At 40.9% G+C, this 24,072-nt stretch overlaps 1 protein-coding gene across 5 annotated transcripts; it reads left to right on the top strand.

Annotated features, from left to right (window-relative positions):
• Positions 1-8: 8 nt before the first annotated feature.
• On the top strand, positions 9-23,842 carry LOC136428653 (ceramide transfer protein-like). 5 transcript variants are annotated; one of them, XM_066418338.1, is made up of 15 exons: positions 9-395; positions 4,175-4,291; positions 5,154-5,255; positions 5,802-5,934; positions 7,129-7,170; positions 14,776-14,933; positions 16,579-16,671; positions 16,985-17,077; positions 17,212-17,271; positions 18,070-18,138; positions 18,806-18,901; positions 20,023-20,155; positions 20,285-20,481; positions 20,857-20,986; positions 21,619-23,842. In XM_066418338.1, exons 1-15 carry the CDS (start codon positions 159-161, stop codon positions 21,744-21,746), a joined length of 1,788 nt encoding a protein of 595 aa, XP_066274435.1. In that variant the 5' UTR covers positions 9-158; the 3' UTR covers positions 21,747-23,842. The 5 variants fall into 5 exon arrangements, with proteins under 5 accessions (XP_066274435.1, XP_066274432.1, XP_066274430.1 ...); XM_066418335.1 differs by having other exon boundaries at positions 7,129-7,239; positions 16,985-17,071; XM_066418333.1 differs by having other exon boundaries at positions 7,129-7,239.
• Positions 23,843-24,072: the final 230 nt, after the last annotated feature.

The raw sequence follows: 24,072 nt of genomic DNA, 5'->3' as shown, positions 1-24,072 counted from the left end.
GACGTCACAACCAACATGGCCGACGAGAAGAGAAGTTTGTGTTTGTAGGCGTTTTTCGCTGACATGTTTTGACGCCTTGCTCACTCTAGTTCAAACATTACGGTCTCTATAGCTCTTCCAAGTAGGTTGTAAACGTCTTGAGAACATTTTTGAGGACAATGTCTGACCACAGCTTGAACGCGACGGACGAAGAGGAGAATTCTTCGTACGACGAGGACTTGGCGAACACACCGACGGAGATTTGCGAGACACTTTCGAAGTGGACAAATTACATTCATGGGTGGCAAGAGAGATATCTGGTGCTCAAAGATGGGACTCTGAGCTACTACAAGTCGGAGAACGAGACGGAGTACGGATGCAGAGGATCCATAAGTCTGTCGAAGGCCTTGATACAGGTAATTTTCCGCCTGCGTGCCACGAGTTACATGTTTTGTCAGCATGGCGATGCGAGGGCGATTTTGCATTTTGGATCGCTTTTTAATCCCTCAGCGTCTCCTCATGGCGACAAAATCCCCTCCACGCCTCCACACAAATATGCTGCTGCCGTCCCAGGGACAGGGTCATGTTTAGGGTTTGACGCTGTGCAACAAACCCTACCAGACTGGCCTTGGGTTTTGTTGTAAATAACACCAGCCTTACGTGTGTACGTGAATGCATGGCGTGAAAATGTTGTTGATACCGTTATCAGACCACTTCAAATATCATTTACATAATAGACAAATAACGGACTTTATTTCTGATGAGTTTATAGCAGGTTGTACTGTAGTAATTGTAGTCAGTATATCCGCTGATGGAGTTCATGTGATCTGGAGAAAACGTGTCTGTGCATCCTGTGTGGGTGAGTCACTCAGACCCTCATAAGCAGTCATTCGTGAAGTCAGCAAAGGCCACTGAACCATTTGGTCTGTGGGTGTAACAAGTGACAAAGGGATGTTGGTTCTCTCTCCTTTCGTTCAAACCTTCAACTTTCAAGCCATATAAGGTAGCTTCAAGTATGTTAGTAACACAAGTACAATGTACATGTAATAAGATTCCCGTTTTGATTCGATGTATAATTAAAAGTAAAACGTTAAAATGTTGATTAGATTTAGAAAGAACCAGTTAAAAAAATTACGTACAAGAAAGCAGAGTAAAGATTAATGTTCTTGCCGATATCTAATCGAACAACTTTTTTTTAAACAAAGTAAACATAAGTATTTGATAACAGTAAGTGTCCATCTGAATTCTGAAGAACATGATTGAGAATGACAGCTAGAGACCAGTACATGCATAAAGAGTATGGTTCTAAATCAACTAGTATTGGCAAATTAAAACTTACACTGTGAGTAATGTTCATCTATGGCTAAGCAAACTTTGTTGAAGTCATCACTGATTCTATGGCTTGGTGCTGATCTGGGAATCTGCATGTTTGGTGCACAAGCTAAATTGCAAATACCTGTACTGTAAATGCATTATTAAGTTGACATGGTTTAGATTTTTAACCACGGTTAGCAAGCGATTTTTTTTTGAGCCAGCGGTCACTACGGAGGCTGGTACTCAGGCTATTTAATTTTGCGGTAGGGAGAAAATGGAGTGTTTGCTGTGGTTTTTAAGTTCGTATAATTTTCAGACAATAGTAGACGAGGGGGCAGGAGACCAAAAAATTTCGCGGTGGTTTTCAGTTTGTGCCGAAGAGCTTACTGCGAAAACCGTGAACATTTCTGCATTTACAGTAACTGAAGTTCTTTTTTGACAGCATATACCATTTATTTGAAATCTCTAGAGGTGTACATGTGTGCATTTTTAGCATGGCTATAATGTCCATTGCCATTGAGATAAGCTTGAAAACATTGGCTCTTCTAGGATATACAAAAAGGGACTTGCACTTTTCAAAGGACAAGACACCTACTAGTGCTAGTATCAGTATGCAATATGCATGTACATGTACATTGCCCTCCTTGTCCCCACTAGTCAACAAGTTGTGCTTGTTCAGCCTTTGGTGCCGGATGCTCTGTCTTGTGAGTGTCACCTTACAGATAACCTTGTTGTGTCAGTTATATACAGCCACATGCTGCTAAAAGGTTGTACAGTCTGACACTTGTTTTCATAGATCACCACATCACATGGTGCAGGGATGCTTTAGCGCTACGCTTGCATACTACAGAAATATATCAGTTTCTACAAGTCTAAAATTGTCTTGCTGCTATTAAAAAGGTCTCAAGACTCTTGATTTCAAAGCGTGTACAGTCGCCACAGGTCAAAGATTATGACTAAGTTCCCTGTCTTATCCCATATTGGGTTTCATACCAGAATACACAGGAAATATGATGTCTTCTTGCCCATCCCTTATTCCTGTCACCTATGATAAACTCTGCAGTACAGAACATGCCTTATCCTATAACAGCTGTCACTTGGTGGTTTCCCCTGTGAATGAAGATAGATGTGAACTGTGTATTATACATATACACTTTCTACAGAGTGATAAGTCATCCAACAGTCTACTCTTGAAAAGGCTTTGGCTAGAAGATGCGCTTTAATTACTGAAACTGAATTTTATAAATCTGATGATTTAAAACACAAACATGAATACACAACAAATATTATTTAGTATATATAAAGTGTACTTGAATGATTGGAGCCTCCAAGTCTAGACACAGTTATTAACCAGGGTAGTGATATATTGTGCTTGCATGCTTTAGATGGATGGTGTCTGGTGTTGAGCATGGTTCTTTGCTTTACTCCCTGACGTCATGAGTGCAGGAATACGTGGGTACCCTAAGTGGAACTCATCCATCCAGAGATGATGTGATGTAATGTGGGTGATCAACAGTTGATGATTTTTCTTCACTGCAGAACCTGTTGGGGATTAGAGGAACATTTGGGGAATGCTTCTTTGCATTGCTCTTCAGATGGTTTTACTTTAGATGAAAGGATATGAAATCTATTTGTGCCAGGACTCATTATGAGAAGGAGACTTAAAAACAGCACACATTATCACATACAAATGTATAGATAACATGAAGGTTAATTACTAGCAGCTTTCAATTGTTTTCCAGGGATAGAAAAAGAATATTAATTATAGTGTCTTTTCACAGGCACCACTCAAGTGTTTCAGTGTAATAAATGAAACTGCACAGAACCCTTTGCTATATGTAAATGTATATCATTCAGAATGTCCCTGCTCCCCAGAGAACCTGTTTTCAATCTTAGGACACTTGTTTCCTATTCAGCATGGCTGCTGAAGTCTAAAACCTGTTGAATCAATTACTAGTAGTTACAGCCCTACATCTATATATTTTTCATTTTCCATTGACAGAAAAACCCTGTTTTGTACCTAATTTATTCTTAATTGTCTGAAATAATTTTGTGTACATAGTGACACGTTTATGATTCTGAATCGAAACAGAGTAAAGGCAGCAAATTACATGTATGCTGAAGAAAAGTTCTAAAGAATTTTGTATACTGGGTGGTTACACCTTAGGTAATTCTTTGTAACATCCCAAATCCCAATTCGGTAGAATAACTATGTTTGTTCTGACAGAGAGCAGAGGGAGATCCTTGTTTCATGGAATGCAAACAATGTGTTTGTGGAATCTCATCAGAGATACTGCCCCCCCCAGGGGACAGCAGCCCAGGAAGATGGGAAACATCTATAGTCAATGGATTTACACTGAATTATGATTTATGGCCCCTATTAAATGACGACGTGAAGGAAAAATCGTCCGTTTTCTTATTGAGGGAATATCATGATTTTGTAAAAACCCAAAGGGGCGAGTACGCCGCTCCCGGGATTAGAACCCGCGCCAATCCCGATCGGCACGGCTTGGGAAATCAACGCGCTAACCACTAGGCTAAAAGGTCCGGACCAGTTAGACTGGTAAGTTAGTGGAGGTTGATCCCCACTGTTACAATTTCAAAAAGTCCTTGTTTAGATGACTCCAGGGAGTCCAAGTCTTTTCTTACTGAAATTTAGTTGAAGTTGACTTTCCTGAGGGCTCTATCAAGAGACACCAACATCGATATCAAGGAACTGAGTGCGGCCATGGCGGATAGACTGGTGTGGTCCTTGATGGTGCATCAACTTACCCCGTTCCCCCCGAGGGTCGACCGATGATGATGATGTTTATGATGATAATGATGATGATAGCACTACAGTACTTAAACAGCTCATAGCAATATTTCATGTTTATTCCAGCCCCATGAGTTTGATGAGAACAGATTTGATGTGACCGTGAATGAGACAACATGGTACCTGCGGACCGACAACACCGACCACCGGGAGCAGTGGGTCGCCGCACTGGAGGCACAAAAGGTACATATACCGGTAATAACACACCTCAAGCAGTGTTCTCACCAGAATTTTTTCACAGCATAGGGGTCAGGTACAGAAGGCCAACTTTACGCGGCGCAAGTCACACGTGGAGTGCTGAAGACATGACCAGAGTAGGGAGTCCGGCATGTTCCCCCGGAAAATTTGTAAATTCATTGCCCAATGAGACATTATTTCATGCATTTTGAGGGATAAATTTTGTGAAGTAGACTTTCTCCTCTGTCACAGCCTCATTCTAAAGCCAAATATGAACTTTTTATAAGATTTATGAAGGGTCACAAGGTTTGTCCCAGAAAGAAACACCCATATATGCTGGTTGAAACACAGCATAGGGGGCCCCTATGCTGAAAAGGCCTGGCGAGAACACTGCCTCAAGTATACAATTATATGCAGGTTCTCTGTATCTTCAGCTGATGTAGAAAAATCTCTGTAATGTATAGATATATCGATTTCATCCATTTTCTGAACAGCAATGGCATAAAAGTTGAGTTTCATGATAATTTTTTTTGTAGAAAAATGTGAGCTTGATCACATGTAGTAGATTACAATTTTAGATTGTCCTTTGAACCCAAATATAAAGAAAACAGTCATTACAATCTAGATATTTTAATACCAGTAGAGTTAGATTTAATAGCTCTACACACCATAATATTCTGTTCTTTCATAATTTTCGTTGAGGAGAATGAAACATTAGAAACATCTTTTCATTTGAAAGATTGCGCAGAACCTATTTAGTACATTACAAGGTGGTTAGGAAGATAAGGAGAAATTATCATCTTATCTGACATGCTCTGTTAATTTTTCATGGCCTGCCTCTTCACTGATGATTCATCTATTCCCCCAGAATGCAGCTGGCTTTGGTCCAGACAGCGGGCTGCGTCGCCATGGTTCCCTGTTCTCAGTCTCATCAGCGAGTCTCTCCACCGCCTCCACAAGCTCATTCAAGGTCAGTGGTTGTGTTCATGCAGACTTCTGTAACCGTGTATGATTGATCATAGGCTGGATAGGTCAGTGCAACAGACCTTGCATAGAATATTCTGATTGTTTAAAAACACTTTTCCTATACATGACTGAGTTTGATGTTGTTAGGTGGTTGGCTGGAAGAGTCAGAAGTGCCACCTAGCAGATTATGAAAGTACTGCAGTCATTAGTGTGTCACACCAGCAGTGATAGCTACTGTATTTTGAAGTGGTAGATGGCAATGGAAATATAAGAAATGCATGATAGCATTTGTTGGTGGCCTTCATGAAAATGTTTGGTAAAGATATGCATATTGTAATGACTTCATGTTCCATTTATTGTAGGTTATGTTTTTATTCTTGTACGTTTGTCTGTGTTTTGTGGGTCAGTCGTTACCAGCGAGAGCTGCCTTGGCTGGCCCAGTGTGATGAATTATTTCATTCTCAATAAGTACAGATACCATATATCATAGTGTTAGATTAAACAGTATGTCACACAGTTCTACTGAGTTTTCCCACCTCTGGTCCCACAGAAAGGGCGGAACCTGAAGATGAAGCTGGCTGAGATGGAGACATTCCGGGACATCCTGTGCCGCCAGGTGGATGCCCTGCAGGGCTACTTTGATGCCTTTTCTTCTCAAATAGAGACTGAAGACAACGACACAGGTTAGTATCCTTAACCTTTAGCACTCTGAAGTTAGCCTTTACCAGGCTCCAAACGTGGCTGGAAGGAGTAAAAATCATCCGTGAATAGTTTCATCAGGTTGGTAAGTCACTGAAGAAAAAGACTCTTTTTTTCACAACCAAGGGATTTATTCAACCGACGTTTCGGTGACCCTCTGTCACCTTCTTCAAGGCAATTCTGACTGGTTCACATAGCAATACAGCACAGGTGTTGCTGCTTATACATATTAATGAGATGCAAACGCAAAATATTTACATATGTACAAACACAGGGGATGACATCACTATGCGGTCCCAAACATACAGAAGTGTAACACATACACAACTACATATCGATCAACAAACGATGTAACGATTATTTCTTTAGGATGCGGTCCCAAACGTGACTGAGTCTATATCCCCCCTCATCACGGTTCATGACTGGAGCGGATTTCCTGATCCATACAGACTCCTTAATCCAACGTGTTACTCTATTGTCCTCTCGGTCTATCACCTTGGCCCCATCCCAGTCTATAGCACAGTTGTTTCTCATGATGTGGTCTGTCACTGCTGATTTGTTCTCTTCCTTCTCAGCTACCTGCTTCTGTGCTCTGGTCCACATGCATATGTGAACCAGTCAGAATTGCCTTGAAGAAGGTGACAGAGGGTCACCGAAACGTCGGTTGAATAAATCCCTTGGTTGTGAAAAAAAGAGTCTTTTTCTTCAGGAGTAAAAATCAGCCAAAATGTGGCAAACTGTCCTGACATGGCAAACTGTATCTATCAACTGGCCAACTCCTCTATTTGGCTGATTTCTACTCTTTCCAGCAACGTCTGGAGCCTAGTAGAGGCTACTTTAAAGTAGCCGTTTGGCACCCAATTCCCTATTGATTGGAGATAGGCAGCAGGGAGAAGGTTAAACAAGTCTTGAGCCAACTTTCAGTCTACTTTTTCCTTTCATGTTGGGTGTGACCCCCACATGTTGCATTGGTGCCACCTGGCAGCTTGTTTAGACTCTGCAACTTTGTTAGTATCTTTAACCTTTAGTGCTCTGCAGTAGCCGTTTGGCACCCAATTCCCTGTTAGTTACAGAGTTAGGCAGCAGGGAGAAGGCTAAACAAATCTTGAGCCATCTTGTATTGTTGTATTGGTGCCACCTGGCAGCTTGTTTAGACTCTGCAACTTTGTGTGTTTCAGTGGCGGAGGATGAGGCCGATGATGAGAACGAGGATGACTATGGTACACCCCGTAACTCTGTAGAGATCCCTAATGATCTCAAACATGACAATCACCACAATGGCAACAAAGGTAATCATGATGATCATGCATGCAAATCAGAAAATTGGGAATCTGTAATGTTGCACAGGATCTATACAGTCAAATGATGATACAGTCTGTGGAAGATGATGTGAAAAAAGGAATATATCTATGTTCAGTCCTCTTGAAAACCATGTAGAAATTATGTTTGACTAATTAATACTTGAAGATGTACTGTACATGACTGTATAGACCCTGATGGAGGTATCTATAAATATGTATGAAATGATGATTTCAAATTTATGAGACAAATTATGCATTGATTCCCTCAAAGCAATTTGTCCTTTAATTTATACAAAATTGCAAGAAATTATTTTTTTCTTTTTGCCGAACCTGACATCAGTTGGTATGTTTGGTTTTGATTTGAATTCAATTAGAATTGCTTTGACTATATTTGTTTGGTATTTTTGAAGCCCAGAATATGCAGAAGATACTGAAATGCTTCATAGCAATCTGAAATCTGGTACATGATGTATGCACTTCATTTATTCAAGCTGTCCCAATTATACAGGATAGGACTCAGCAATTGCAATCATGGATACCCTTTAGGCAAAGCCTGTGATTCATTACAACATATACAGTTCACCTTAGAGGGTTTTATCTATTCCACATGCATATGTGTACAGGTGTGTTAGAGATAAGGGTTGGCATTTATTAGGAAAGGTTAATTGCAAAACGATTGGGGTCTTTCCTCTCGTCAGGTGGAACTGATCCTCAGATATCCCTGCAGTGAACAGTTCTGACTCCAGCAAGATTAATGACATCAGGAAGATTAGATAGAGAAGCTCCGAGTCTTTAATGTAATTAAATCATGTCATTCTCATTAAAGCTGTAATCAAATTCATGTGTACAAAGTTGGCATATTCTGTATCCATTGAGGCTTAACTGTCAGCAGAATTATCAGATGAGTGTTTGGAATCACATAATTTCACATGGAGGTGTTTATCTAGTAGTTTTCCCGCTTTTAGTTTCACGCACCTGCGCACTAGGACCCGGGGCAAAGACCCCGGATGTAGTTTTCCTCTCTGTACAGATTGTTCTACGTTTCTGTGAATACACACGTGAGTTCAGTATACGTGTGTGTGTGTGATCTTTACACAGTTTAACAATGGTAGCAGAGGGTGGTTGGTAGTCGGAGTATTGTTGACTGCTCAACCGTTCCAGTGTCGCAAGTCAGGAGTTTTGCTGACGACGTCTGCGAGTTTCCTCTGAGAATTTGTGTGTAGCTGAGTATCGGCAGCAAGAAAAAAATGGCGGCGGGGTCGGAATGGTCGAAGCATCACTCCAGAATGCCGCGTTTCAACATGAAGGAGAAGACATACGAACAGTATCGGTTCGAACTCGAATGTTGGAATGCAGTCACGACATTAGGCAAGACGAGACGGGGCATCGAGATCATGCTTAGCCTACCAGAATCAAGTGAAGATCCTGAGTACAAAACTCGTGAGTTTCTCTCGTCCAAATTGGAAATGCCGGAACTCACATCGGACAACAGTTTCGCTAATGTTCTGGAACAACTGGACGAGCACCTTCGTGTTGACGAAACTGGAAGACTTTGGGAATCGTTTGTTGCGTTTGACCAGTTTAGCCGTGGATCCCTACCGATGAGTGAGTACATCTCAAAATTTGACGTTCTTTATAATACTCTCAACAAATGTGGCCATGTGACTCTTCCCGCCTCCGTACTCGGTTTGTTGTTGGTAAGACGTGCGAATTTGTCCCCTGCGGAATCGAAGTTGGTCATGACAGGGCTCGATTACACCAAAGAGACAGCTCTATACACTCAAGCAAAGGCAAGTTTACGCAAATTTTCCAGTGAGCTTATGACGGCACATTCGTCTAACCCTTTTGCCATGCCCATGATGAAGCATGAGGTTCACGTGGCAGAACAGCAGACATTCCAAGCCTCTCGTGGGAGGTATGTACCAGGCGCCACAGGGCAATACAAACCAGGCCGCTACAACAAGCCAGGCAGGGGTCGAGGCGGTTTCCGGTTTCAAGATGGCGGCGCCCATGGAAGTCGGCAGGGTGAAGGAACGTTCAACCCTAAAAACAAGTACGGAGATTATTATCGTTGTCACTGTTGTGGATCATTTAGACACATGTTAGAGAAGTGTCCCGACGCTAAGACGCAGAAGGCCCACGTGACAGAAAATGAAGCGGAGTCAGAAGATACCCAGTTTGCAGTATTGTTTACGGGAGCCTCAAAGTGTCTGATGTCAGAGCTTTCAACTGAGGCATCCCTTTGCGCCGTGTTAGACTCGGCATGTTCGTCCACAGTATGTGGTATGTCATGGATGAAGAAATACTTGTCGGTTTTGGATGAGAAGCATCATGACTATGTCAAAGAAGAAGCAAGCACCAATGTATTCAAGTTTGGAGGGGGAGAGAGGTTACCTTCCCTGGGTAAGTTCAGCATTCCCGCAAAGATGGCAGGTCAAGATGTTATGATTATGACAGATGTCGTGGACAGTGACATTCCTCTCCTGTTATCACTTGACGCCATGAAGAGAGCAGACATCGTTTTGCACACACGTGAAGATAGGGCTACAATCTTTGGCAAGAGTGTTAACCTGAACCTGACCACCTCCGGACATTATTGTGTGTCTTTAGTGAACCAGCCCATTGAGGTTAGTGAAGTGCTGCAGGTCGACCTAGGAGAAGATGTGGCACAAGCAAGAAAGAAACTGTTGCATCTCCATCGGCAATTCGCCCATCCCAACGTTGAGAAGTTGACAGAGTTGTTACAAGGTGCAAACGCATGGAGAAGCCATTACGCCCCTATTCTACAGGAAATATGTCAAAGCTGCGATGTGTGCAAGCGATTTAAGCGGGGGACTGCTCGGCCGGTAGTAGCATTGCCAAAGTCAACCAGGTTCAATCAAGTTGTGGCAATGGACCTCAAGAAGTGGGGATCGCAGTACCTGTTGTATTTTGTTGATGAGTTCTCACGTTTGACTGTGGCAAAACGAATTGCGAGAAAGTATCCCAAGGACGTAGTTGAGGCATTTATGGAGTTATGGATGGCCTGTGGCTACGGTATCCCAGAACAGATTATGGTGGACAATGGGGGAGAATTCACAGCAGCAGAAATCATGGAGTTCAGCAGCAAGCTGAACATCAAAGTGAATACAACGGCGGGTCATTCACCATTCTCCAATGGTGTGTGTGAGCGTAACCATGCAGTGATGGATGTCATGTTAGAGAAGTTGGCTTATGAGAATCCTAACACACCTATTGATCAGCTCATTGCATGGGCATGCACAGCAAAAAATGCCATGGCCATGTTTGCTGGATATTCCCCATACCAAATTGTGTTTGGCAGAAATCCGGTACTGCCTGGGTTCGAAACACACCCCCCTTCGACCAATGAGGTCAAAGGAGATGTTCTACTGAAACACCTCACAGCCCTGGCCGCTGCCAGAAAGGCGTTCACGGAGGCCGAGTCGTCTGAAAGAGTGCGCCGAGCTTTACGTCATAAAATCAGAATTGCTGAACGCACATATGCTCCCAACGAACAGGTGTATTACAAGAGGGACGATTGCTCAGAATGGTATGGTCCGGCAAAGGTCATAGTGCAGGACGGAAAGATTGTATTCATTCGACATGGAGCATATATGCTTCGAGTCCATGTCAACAAAGTGGTTTTGTCGGGTCAGGAATATACACCTGAGCAACCTACCCAAGATGTAGTAAACATTCCATTTAAGGGACCAGATAATCCCCCACACGAAGATGAACCTGTTCCAGGTAATCCGGTCTATGACACGGGTAATGAAAGTGACGTGGAGAATGCAAATAAGGAGCCGAACTCAGATGTGGCGTGGAAGAGAGATGACAAGGGAAGACTATACCATGTACAGAACACTGAGTTACAATCTCCAACTATTAGAGATGTTATCTGTGTAGGCAGAGATAATGTGGTGCTACATAGTAAAACGATTGATGTTAATATTCAACAGGCCAGGAATGAAGAAATGCAAAAACTGAAGGATTTTGAAACCTTTGATGTGATAGATGATACAGGTCAAGACCGTATATCAACAAGATGGGTTGATACCATCAAACAGGATGGTTCAAGGAAATCCCGTTTGGTAGCTAGGGGTTTTGAGGAACAAGAGCATATACAAAGTGATAGTCCAACTATAAGCAAGCAAGTGTTAAGAGTATTCATGGTTTTGTGTGTCATGTATGGCTGGATTCTCAAAACTATGGATATCAAATCTGCATTCTTACAAGGTGACAGATTTTCTCGTGAAGTCATTGTACAACCCCCAAAAGGCTATGAAATGATGGGAAAGTTATGGAAGCTCCGTAAATGTTTGTATGGTCTCAATGACGCAGCAAGGACATTCTATATGTCAGTGAAACACACACTCATTGAACTGGGATGTCAGACTTCGGACATAGAACCCGCAATGTTTTTGTATCATGTCAATGGAGTCATACATGGATTCATTCTGACTCATGTAGATGACTTTCTGTATGGTGGCGATGAACTGTTTGAAGAGAAGATCATCTCGCCGCTAGCTGAGAAATACCACACCAGCCGTCAAGAGTCAGGAACATTCACATATGTTGGTATCAATGTTGTTCAGGAGAACGACAAGGTGACAATACACCAGAATAAGTACCTTCAAGGTTTGTCCAATGGAGACATGCCCACTACCCAAGTTGACACTGTTAGGGACCTTAACAATGAGGAATATACAATGTTTAGGTCACTTGTAGGTCAGATGAACTGGTTATCCAATGGTACAAGACCAGAGATATCTTTCAAGACTATAGATTTATCTACTAAGTTTGCTCATGCTACTACCACTCATCTGACTGAGGCGGTAAAGACTGTCAAAAAGCTAAAATCATCAGAAGGGGAAATTGTCTATCCCCGACTCAGTGGAATGCAGAACGTCAGTTTAACTGTTTTTGCTGATGCCAGTCTGGCTAACCTTGAGAATAGTGGGAGTTGCGGTGGTCATTTGATTTTTATGACAGACTCGTATGGAAAGTGTGCACTTGTAGCCTGGCACAGTGGTAGAATTAAACGAGTATGCAGAAGTACTCTGGCCGCAGAGACTCTAGCAATGGCAAATGCTCTCGAAGAGGCTATCTATCTTCGGGAGATCCTGCAAATAAGCACAGCCCATAATGTACCCATTCTGGCAATCACTGACAACAGAAGCCTTGTACAGGCAGTTGAATCCACAAGTCTAGTCTTAGAGAAACGTCTCAGAATTGAGATATCTAGTATTAAAGAACTAGTGAGAGTATCAGATGTGACTCTGAAATGGGTCCCAGGAAGCTATCAATTAGCTGATGTTATGACTAAGAAAGGGGTGACTGCCAACCCCTTACTAGAAGTGATTTCCACAGGATATATGGCTCAGATACCTTAGAGTTAAAGATAATCCAGTAAGAACAATAGCATGTAAGAGACTTTCTTATTTTTTTCCAAACAGATTTGTGACTCTTTATACTTAGAGAATCAGATGTTATCTGACCAAAAGTTTTCCTTTTGTTTCATGTATAATATATATGTTTAGTTTTAGAGAGTTGTATTATGATAGATATGTTTTGAAGATAGTTTAAAACATTTTAGTTTTAGGGAGTTTGTATTGTGGTAAATATGTTTTGAAGATAGTTTAATACATATAATATTATTTAGTATTCAGCAGCCATTTAGTCAACTATAAACATGTAACATTATATTTTGTTTTGCTCTAGCATTAACTAACTCTGTTAAAGAAAGAATAGAAGGGAATGTTTATCTAGTAGTTTTCCCGCTTTTAGTTTCACGCACCTGCGCACTAGGACCCGGGGCAAAGACCCCGGATGTAGTTTTCCTCTCTGTACAGATTGTTCTACGTTTCTGTGAATACACACGTGAGTTCAGTATACGTGTGTGTGTGTGATCTTTACACAGTTTAACAGGAGGAACAGTCAAAAGGATTTTATGGCCGGTTTCCCAGAAAGACTTGTCAGCTTGAGTTGTCAAGGTTAGAATATCGTTTGCATGAACAGCGCTCTCCTTCCTCGGGAAGGTTTCTGTATGAATATGGTAACCTTTCCACATGCATCTCCTCCTGGCTGGTGATTGATGTAGCAATGTTACATGGTTGCAGATGAATGTGATACCTGTAGGCCCTCAGTACACACAAGCGCTCCTAACAGACAGTATGATTACAATAAGATGAATGTGTGCCCCACGCAAAGGCCCCGTGTTTCTGTTAGTCTAATCAAACGACTTCGGCTGTGTGGGGGTGAAGGCAGGTTAGTTTGTGGGATTATTTTAGAAGTGCTGTCCCCTAAAAGAATGATTCTGAGTGTATTTCTACTGTGTTGAATTGTAACCTTAATGTTGGCCATAACATTGAAAAATCTGAAATTATAGTGTAGGACCAAGGTGAACTAGTTGTTGTTGCATTGGATCCTATCATCCTCGGTTGGTCATGTACTAAAGAGGTAGACATTGGAGTACAAGATTAGGTTCTTATTAGAATTTCACCGTGTATGACCATATTGGTTCATACAAGCAAAGATATGAGCAAATAGAATTCATTCAAACATATATAACACAGCAGCTTGGTGTCATATGATCAAATACTGGATACACTGCTATATAGTCATCAGTATGGATGATATCTTCAGTGAAATATGATTTTAGGAAAAAAAGCCGCCCGTAAATTTTCTTGGAAATCCCCAGTGTTATTATTGCTGCATATAGTTTTCACCTGTTGGCCTTGAGGGGAATGTTATTGTTCATGCCCCATAGTTTATCATTGACTCTAAATGAGCCATCTCAATCGCCAGAGGTAATCACAGCGATGCCCTTTCCCTAGTCATCCATCATGGCATGCTGCCTTGTGTTAAAGAATGTGTGAAGAAAAAGGGGCGAGGTTGTCGACTAGCGATGACGGGTTTGTGGGCAAGTAGCTTTCCATCGTGGCATGTCGTTTGTCAAGTCGCAACTGGGACGCGTCACGTAGATTAAAAAAGCAATATGCATTTGCGTCATCATTCACACTGTATGCTCAGCCACAAAAAATTGGATCTGGTAGTGCTTTATCAGAACAGTGCAGGTTTGAGATGTACAAGACGATGCAAGCAGCCAACATTTGAGGGGCAACAGAGTTCAGACTGAGATGACTACTTGCTCAAGCCAACTTGCTCCCTGGAGATGAACATAAGAAAAGTAATTTTTCTACCCCTGTTGGAATCACACCTCTGACATTACTAGCCGTCTTTCATTTCCAATCCAGGCTCAACTCTAGATTTGATGGTTCTGCTCTGTGATTTTGTGAAAGATCAGGTGGAAAGGTGCCCGCCCCCCCTCTCCCATTTAAGTTGCGGTGGTTGTGTGTCATCTCCAAGATGTAGCCGTCAGTGATTCACTGCCGCTCGAAGTGGACACGGGAAGATTTTATCACAATTAATTTCGGAACAGCAATACATCTTTATCCCGGCACACAAGAGCAGGCTGGAGCTGGGGTGAGGAGAGATAATCTTGTGGAACCTCTCTCATTCCAGCCCCCCACATCAAGCTGCCGCCAGGGATGAACGGGCTGGACTTCAAGGGAGAGGCGATTACGTTTAAGGCAACCACCGCCGGGATAATTGCGACACTGTCTTACTGCATTGACCTGATGAGGCAGCGGGAAGACACATGGCACAGGAGAATGGAGAAGGTGAGTGCACGCACAAATCACTCCGTTCAAATAAGCGTACACTAGGAGATGGTTTCACAGGAGGTATAATAGGGTCCTAAATTTCTTGAAAATGCATGTACAAAAAATTGTTCTTCTTATGTTCCTGCCGAAATTTATGGATGATTACAGTCACTCTGTATATTTCTTGGAGGGAGAAGCTGTGATTATGGTTGTCCTTTGTGTATAGGACTAGTAACGGAAAGTGTAACAGTGTGTGCCGGTATGTCTGCATCTGTCCAGATCTTCCATGCCTTTTGTTGTGTAGATTTCAGGTTTGATAGGTTCCGGCATAGTCCGATCAAAAGCTTCCCCAACCAGAATAGATTCAGAAGGACTTTTTGCTACTGAATATTTGGTCCATGAGAAGTGATACATGTCGGCTTTGACTTGTATTTATACGGAGATGTCTTGTGCTTCCCTTGGCTGAAAGGGTAACATGCCTTTGTAGGGCTCTAAATTCAGTACAGCTCAGTTGGCAGGGTGGCAAACGATGCACAAGGGACAGACAAGACATTAATTTTGTCTTTAGGATTTAATTTCACATCAACTGCGTCAATGTCATGGACAATGGAACAGAAACGATGTTATCTCCAGCTCTTGGTGAGAAGTAGCAAAGGTTAGAGTCAGGCAATTACAACAGAACACATACAAAGTCGTGAACTCATCAGTTGTGTGTTAGCATAAGATGCTATCTTTATTGGAGCCAAGACTGTTTAGAAAAAAGGACAACATGATAAGCCTGATGCATCTGAATGATTTATGTCACCATTGTTTGACAGGCGCTATTTGCTTGAGCTTTATCTCCAAGGTACAGTTGTCCTGGCACTCCTGACATTTATAAGATTTGTTTCCCTCCCGATCCCAGGGCATGCATGTCAGTTGAAGTTTGAAGGGGGCTTGATTGCTTTCTCTATAAAACATTTATACTTAATTTATAGCGCAGCTGATCATAGAGGCTGGTTATCTACTGCAGCTGATGCTTCGTAAAGTCAAATCCCAGTCGCTAGATTAGATTCTCAACTTTCGTCATAAAACATTTACTGTAGATTTGGAAACGACGGTAGATTAGGTTACACCGATTGTCTTGGATTGAAGGACAGATGTTGGATTCTCCTTATTCTACATTCTTTAAGGGAGTCTTTGTAAGTGCAAGTGGGATTTATATATTCACCTATTAATAGATATGCATTCATATATTCATAGTCTGTTAGAACTTGCGTAATCTTTAGTTACAATAGTCTATTATTGAAATTCTGTGATGCTTATAGAATGTTAGAATACAATATATATGAAGTCTAAAATCAACAGCTAGTGTATTTGGGAAAGTATTCTTGACTATGTCATATATTGTAGTAGTACATGTAGATCTTGTTTGTTCTGTGTTGGCAAGAAGATGATCTGTAGTGCATGTCTTTTTTCCTTTTTTTGGAACATTTCTTCCAAGCTTGTATATCCCAAGACTATTACAGAAAATTTATTGTACACCTATGGCACTTTATATTTATAATTAAGTTATAATGATGTTACAATGATTGTAACGTTGTAAGTAGAATTGGTGCCTGAAGCTTAAACTTGTTTGCAGATTCTGTGTATGAAGTATGTACCTCTTGTCTTCTCTCTCCAGGAACAAGAGCGGAGAAGACGAGCTGAGGATGCCTACAAGAGGTGTATGGAGGAACTTAAGAAGAAAGCAGCTATTGGTGGCCCTGACTACCAGGTCAGTAATTATGATCAATTCTATTTCTAACATCAGTGATAAGTTCTAATGCAGTTTTAACGACCATTTAAGAGTGCACTTCATTGTTTTTGCTTTTGTATTTTTGTAGTACATGTACAGTTCTATTTCTTACATTAGCGGTAAGTTTTAATGCAATTTTGATGACCACTTAAGAGTGTACTGCATTGTTTTTGCTTTTGTGTTTTTGTAGTACATGTACATATACTAAAGTTGAAAGTACTGAAGTTTGTTTGATCCTGTGATTATTCATGAGAATGATAATGATTGTTGCGATGTTTCCTTGTGGTTGTAGGAAGGGCCACACAGTGCCATAAACGAGGAAGAGTTCTACGACGCCGTCGAGTCAGCCCTCGACAGAAACGACAAGCTGGAGGAAATGGTACTTGTAAGCGATTTTACTACATTTTTCTTACATTTTCACTTTTATTTTCCCTTTCTCTTTTGCCAGTACATTTATGACCTAATGCTTGTTTGATCATGATTTCATTGATGATAATTTCATTGCACTTTAACTTAAAGGGCCATTATGTGACATCAGGACGATCCAAAAAGTCAAATTTATGGCCATTTCATCACAAAGTAAGTTGAATCAATCCTACCTCATTCAGGGAGTGAAAGTGCGAAGATGTTGCACCTTATGAACATATTTGAAAACTGGGGCACCAAATTACAACATGATGGGCCTTTAAGCTGCATGCCACCCTGTGCCCTATTTTCGCTCTATCCAGACAGTAGAAAAGCACATAAAAGGCTGATTAGCTTATTAGGCTAAGGAAAAATGTTGTATTTCCAGTTACCTAGCAAAAACCTGCCGACCCTAGCCTTTTTTTGTTGTCAGCGACTGGCAAGGGATATAAGAATTTTCAAACCTGTATTTCATCATCTGTTAACAAATGAACAGTTGATGTAAGAATGTATAGAAGTTGTACAGTACTTCTTTCTGTATCTGTATAGCCAGTATAACCGCCCTTCGGCAGCTTCTTTGTTTAACTGTTTGTTATGATATACTTATGCTTGTACAATATATATCTGTATAATTACAAGATGATGTTGAAAATACCAGACTGAGTGCCAGATGCATTTCAGTATTGCTAAGATGTATTCATTGGAACACTTCAGCCAAAATCTTAAAGAAAATAGATAAAGAAAAAGAGCATCCCTGCCTACCAACACTAATTTTTTCAGGGATGAATTACAACATTTGTTTCCTAGGCCTAAACTGTGTTACCTTGTTCACCATTTTTTGAAAGTTCAATTTTTCCCCATTTGTTGAAAGTTCATTTTGTTTTGAACATTATGAACCAATAGCTATTATCAGACTTTGCCTTTCCTCTATTATCATGATAATATTACGAGAACACTGTTGTTTTTGTTCAGTCCAACCAGATCACTGACAGTGTGTCAGCCATGACAGACGCCGGCGGTCTGGTTCCATATCTTGCTGAGGTAAGTCAGCACCACTTTTTCAAGGGCAATGAAAACAAAAGTTACTTGTCCCTCTGCAGTGAAAGTACCCAGTAGTTGTATACTTCATGTAGGTGAAGTTGAGATCTATGTTGTGATTTCTTCAATGTTCATAATATGATGATTATAAAGGAACAAATGATAACAGATTCTTGGTTTGATTCTGACTCTGAGTAGGACAGGATGAGAAATTATCGCTTGATTATGTAAAACATTGTTGTTTGGAGCAGGGCTTTCTCCGGGACCTTTCCCTCCGTTCCAGAACTGAAATTCGCTTGTGGGGGAGAAACCAAAAATTCACCCCATCAGTCAAAAAAATCTGAATGGCACGACATGAAATTGATGAAAGCGTATTTTTGCTCGGTTAAATTGACAGATATAACTAAAAAAAAAAAAACGTGGGCTCCCAAAGAATCAGTAGGACGGAAAAAAACTTAAAGCTGGAGACAGCCCTGGTTTTGAGATACTCTCTTATTTCATGTATCATGCATGACTTAAGTTGTCCCCTATTTGTTGCATACTGCATGGTTTGTGGTAAGCTGTCTCTTGTTTCATGCATCATAGATGACTTCTAGATTCTCTTGTAAATTGTGCGTGGCGCATGGCTTGCATCATGTCTGACTTGTAAATCATGTCTTGATCTGGACAGCTTGAGAGGAAAGTGAGCGAGCACCACAGACTGGCCTTCCAGAGTAAAGATGGGGAGAGTGATTGGCAGCTGCTTCTCGAGGAGGGAGAGATGAAGGTACGAAAGGAAAACTACACTATCAATGTCTTCTGTCATGTGCAAATGATCTCCAAGATATACATGTATATTCAGGGCTTATAATGTATTTTGTGCACCCAGAATTGGAGCTGTGAACCTAATCTCTGACTGGGTACACCTAGATATTTCTGTAGAAAATAGGGTAAAGGTACACTAGTATACAGAATATTCTTCAAATCCAAGTACATGTATCAAAAAAAGCAATAACATCTTTGTTGTACTTTGTTTAATGTATTGCTTGAGGATCAAGTTCTTAAGAGAGGCAATAGAATTTGCAATTACGTTTTGCGGACATTCTTCTTTATATTATGTTGTGCACCCAAAATTGGTTGTGTTACGCCAAAGGGCGGTTATACCGGCAATGTAGATACAGATACAGAATTGTTTCTACGCACCTAAATTCTTGGGTAAGGCGCACCAGTGCACCCAATCGTAAAAATGAATTTCGAGCCCTGAAGTTAATTGTCAGTAGCTAAATGAGGACAAGGATTCCAGTCAAGCAGGACCAATTGTTACAGTTTGAAGATGTTACATTAGATTTGTAGTTTATTGCAATGCTCTATAAAACCATTTATTGATGAAGTTTGTGATTACTGTAAATTCATTTAAATTAATATTGCGGTTGGTAATTTTAGTTGTTCAGGGGAAAGTGAGTAGTTCATGGCATTTAATATCAACGGTGGGAACCAACGTCACTGACTCAACTGTTAGTAATCAAACATTTGCGATGATGAAATTTTAGCGGTTGACTAGTGAATGAGTAGCTAAAATTAAGTTACTGTTAACAAATCAAGAATTACAGTACTGTAAATGTATTTAAGTTCGCATGGTTTTTATTTTGTGGTAGGGAGAAAATTGAGTGTTCGCTGTGTTTTTTTGTTCGCGTTTGAAACAATAGTAGCGCTACAGTCATAGCTTGGTAAAAAGTTTTGTGGTGGTTTAAAGTTCACTCTGAAAGTTCACCGCGAAAACCGCGAACAAAAAATCACCGCAAACATTTCTGCATTTACAGTATATGATATGAGGAAATGAAAGTTTTAATCAGTGCTGCAGCCTGCAATTGTATCATATGCCAAACCACCTCGTTCCCTGATGTCCAGGTGTACAGGAGAGAGGTGGAGGAGGATGGGATTGTTGTGGATCCCCTGAAGGCGCAGAACGTGGTGAAGGGTGTGACAGCACACGAGATCTGCCACTACTTCTGGGATGTGGACATCAGAATGGAGTGGGAGAGTAAGTACTAAGTACTTCAGTTTTTGTTATTGCAGTGTTCTCGCCAGAATTTTTTCAGCATAGGGTCAGGTTCAGAAAACCAACTTTATGAATGTTTGTTTAAACTATGAATTGTTTTCCCCTGTACAGCTACTGTAGAAATAGTGAAACTGGTAGAGAAGATCTCAGACGACACCGTGGTGGTGTACCAGACACACAAGCGCATGTGGCCGACCATGCAGCGAGACTCCCTGTTTGTCTCCAGTATCCGCCAGGTGGACACAGGAGACGACGAGGGCCCCTCCTGGGTAGTGTGTAACTTCAGCGTGGACCATCCTTCTCTCCCGGTGAGTTGGGCTTTTTACAACATCTCATCATCAGCAGTGTAGCGTGCGTAGTCCAGTTGTTAGCGATCTTGCCTCTGGAACTAGAAGCCGCGAGTTCGATCCCGGCTGTGTCGCTCACCCGGCGATGGACTGTATTGATACTTGGTATATGGGTGGGTCTTGATGAGATCTGGAAAGTATTAGATTTGGGGCCCCCTGGCGTCTTGTGATTTTGCTATCAGTGATGAAATGCATCAAAAGAGGTGATGGTGAGGGTTGCAGTGATCCAAGATATTTTTTTTATTACCAATACTGAAAGGAAAACAACTCTTGACTATTTGTGTAGTTGTATAGTTTGAGTTGATGAGTCTTCATTTGTGTGCCTTTTGTCATTAGGTATCAAACAAGTGTGTTCGTGTCAAACTGAACATCGGCCTCGTGTGCCAGACGCTGGTCACGCCCCCTGCTGACGGGCAGCCGATCACCAGGGATGACCTCTCCTGTAAGATAGCGTATGCTGCTTATGGTGAGTTCTTCTGCATACTCAACATACGATATTACGTTTGTTATTATGTAATTAATTACCAAAATGCATGGTTTCTTATTAACTATTTGTGATCATATATTATTGTTATATATTATTATATAAAAAGAATGGAAAAAAAACCACACGATGCTACATGTAGATGTAGATCAGTGCTGTCTCCAGGGCCCATCCTTCCCAAATTTGATTGTTGGGACGGAAAGAAATTTCACCCCATCCGTCAAAAGTATCTGAACTTCATGGCATAAAATTGATGAAAATGTATTTTTGTTAGCTTAAAATGACGGATTTAACCAAAAAAATTAACAACACAGGCTCCAAGCAATGAGCGGGACAGAAAGAAATTTCAACCTGGAGACAGCTCTGATGTAGATGGTAACTACCCTCAGACACTGGATAGATTACAGCCCTGTAGGGCTCCTGTGGATCCAATGTTACTGTTACTTATCAGTAGAAGCATCCTGCAATGAGAAAACTGTTATTATGTGGATCAGAATTAGACACTACTTTGTTTTTGCCTTGATATTGTCTCTGTTGTAATGTTGCTAATCGAAACCTTTACTCCCGGCATGTTGGGTGTTTTCACGATACAATCTCCCCCCTCCTGTCCTCAGTGAATCCCGGAGGATGGGTTCCTGCCTCAGTACTGAGGACGCTGGCAAAGAGAGAGTACCCCCGTTTCCTTAGGAAGTTCTCAGCCTACGTACAAGGCAAGACAAAAGACAAGCCCATCATGTTCTAACAGGAACTGGACTGCACACTGGTTTAATGTGGGAGTGGCTATTGTTGGCACCACACCATTCTTATAACAATATTGTGCTCTTTGTAAGGGAAGTTCTTGATGTTTGAGAATGTTTTTTGTGATAATGCATATTCCTGTACAAAACTTTGCCTTGCTTACTGTAAGGACATACTCATCAACTTGTAAACTTTGACTGTGGAAAGTTTGTACATATGGTTGCTATCAATGAACTTGTCCTGTGCTTCCCTGATTCAGTGTGTATCTCTTGGTGGGCTTTTATCTCAAATATAATCAAGTGAAGTAACATCAACAAGGCATTATTAGAATGTGTCACATGGTGCTCGTCTGCCCCAGTAGGTTTAGCCTACCTTATTTTGACTTAAATGACTTAAACAATGCAAATCCGTCGGGGCAAACCTTCAAGTACCGTATCCAGGCAGATGTGTTGATAGTGTTTAGATGAAGGACCTTCATATAATAAGTCTGCACAGATAATTGTGGGTAGTATATTGAGATGTTAATCAGATATTGTCAGGATGAAAGTGTACCTTTACGAACAATGTGATTCCCTAATGACTAATTCAAAATGATATATGTCTATTTTAGATCTCTTCCTTTGTTCAACTTCAAGATTGTAGACATCAGAATATCTAGGCATGTGTTTTGCAGTTGTTTTGTTCCTGCTGGTGAAAAAGCTGAATATTGAGTATCTATCAACATGAATCAATTCCAAGTTCCAACGGCCAATTAACATTCTCTCCAGCAAAACTGGTGATTAGAATGTTGGAATTGGAGTACCAGGTCAGTTCTTAGGCCATGATGAAGACTAGATGATACTTAAGCTGTTTACTAAGACCAGTCTGTTCCTATCAGTGGTCTGTGCATGGCGTGGTTGCTTGGACTTGAAGTGTCACTGTTTTCTCAGATTTTGAGTGGCATAGAATTGTTTGTACAGAGTACCCTGCTGCTATATGTATTTAAAAGCAGCTTTATTTTATTTTTTTCTTTGGTTGCTAACTTCATAAAACTCACTGGCTTTTGTATATGTAAGACAATGGATCAGATACCTGCCCTAGCATTCATTGATGATATACATTTCTTTTTTTTTATAGTAGTGCAAACTCCCTAGAATCTAATAATAATCCTTGATAAGCAACTTTGGCCATGTTGCCGATATGTCTGGCATAACAGGAGATATTACTGGCATCTGTATCCTTTTGTCTTATTTTGTGAAGTCAATGCCGTTGTAAACAAACTACACTGGGCACAGAGCACCGTGTAGTCAGCTGGTGTTGACTGCCATGCTATTTTAGCAGTGGAGTAGCAACTTCCCAATATGTTAAACAGTGTTATCAAGCAGACTATCAAGGTTGCCAAACATTGATTTAAGTTTCTACAGTGAAAAGAACTTGCTTCATGTCACAAACATTCTTTCTTCAGTATGGGTGCACACCTTATCTATTTCATGTACGGTTCACAACCCAACAGTTATTGTTATCAAATGAAATATGATATTATGGATGCTAATGATAACTTCCACATATGTTGAGTGTTAATTGGTATGTGGTATAGTGTTTAACATTGTACTAGTACTTGTTTTTAAATGGAAGATGCATGAAGAGGGTGGACGTTTCTTTCTTTAGAATATCATTTTCAAGGTCTTTTTGTGTGCAGTGGTAAGTGTTCTCTGGACATGACATGACATGCCATGCAATGACCAATGCAAATTATAAGTGGCATGCATTCCTCGGTCTAGTATGTAACTCTGTGGTATGTAAATATGTCCTCACTAATTGAATATTGTAAATTCATTGACATCACACTGCAGGAGTCAATATCAGTGTACCCAGTCACTTAAGTAGATGTGACATTTGCTACTGACTGGCATTTATGGTGAGAGAATGCTGTACATTACAATGATGGGATTTTGCTGTACAAGCTTATGCAGTTTGTTGAAAGGAATCTTTTGCCTTTGCTGATTGTATCTACTTGACTCTTAACTTTAAATTAGCTAGGAAGGGTGACGAATTCCTTTGTATCTTATTTCCTGAATTCTACCCCACTTCTAATGGAAAATAAATTGTATTCAGTCCTAAGTTCAACTTGGTATTTTTCTTGTTCGTCTTGGTGTGAGATGTCGTGACCAGACGTTTACATGAAAGCTGCATGCAGTGCCAATTCTGAATTGAAAAAAGAAAATGATATAGTTTGTTTGTGTAAGTCTAAAAGCTTTGAAGTTTTTGAAGGCTCTTTGTTACATTGTGTTTTACATGTTGGTAAAATGCCAGGGAAACAAATAAGCCTTCCATGTAAAACTGAAAGAAAA

This window comes from Branchiostoma lanceolatum, chromosome 2, assembly GCF_035083965.1.
Source record: "Branchiostoma lanceolatum isolate klBraLanc5 chromosome 2, klBraLanc5.hap2, whole genome shotgun sequence".
Lineage (NCBI taxonomy): Eukaryota > Metazoa > Chordata > Leptocardii > Amphioxiformes > Branchiostomatidae > Branchiostoma > Branchiostoma lanceolatum.
This window is presented reverse-complemented; position numbering and strand designations above follow the sequence as displayed.

Coding starts and splice junctions, on each gene's coding strand:
- LOC136428653 (XM_066418333.1), top strand. CDS start 159: ATGTCTGACCACAGCTTGAACGCGACGGACGAAGAGGAGAATTCTTCG. Junction 5,935..7,128: donor GACTGAAGACAACGACACAG/GTTAGTATCCTT, acceptor TGTGTGTTTCAG/TGGCGGAGGATGAGGCCGAT. Junction 17,078..17,211: donor AGCTGGAGGAAATGGTACTT/GTAAGCGATTTT, acceptor TTTAACTTAAAG/GGCCATTATGTGACATCAGG.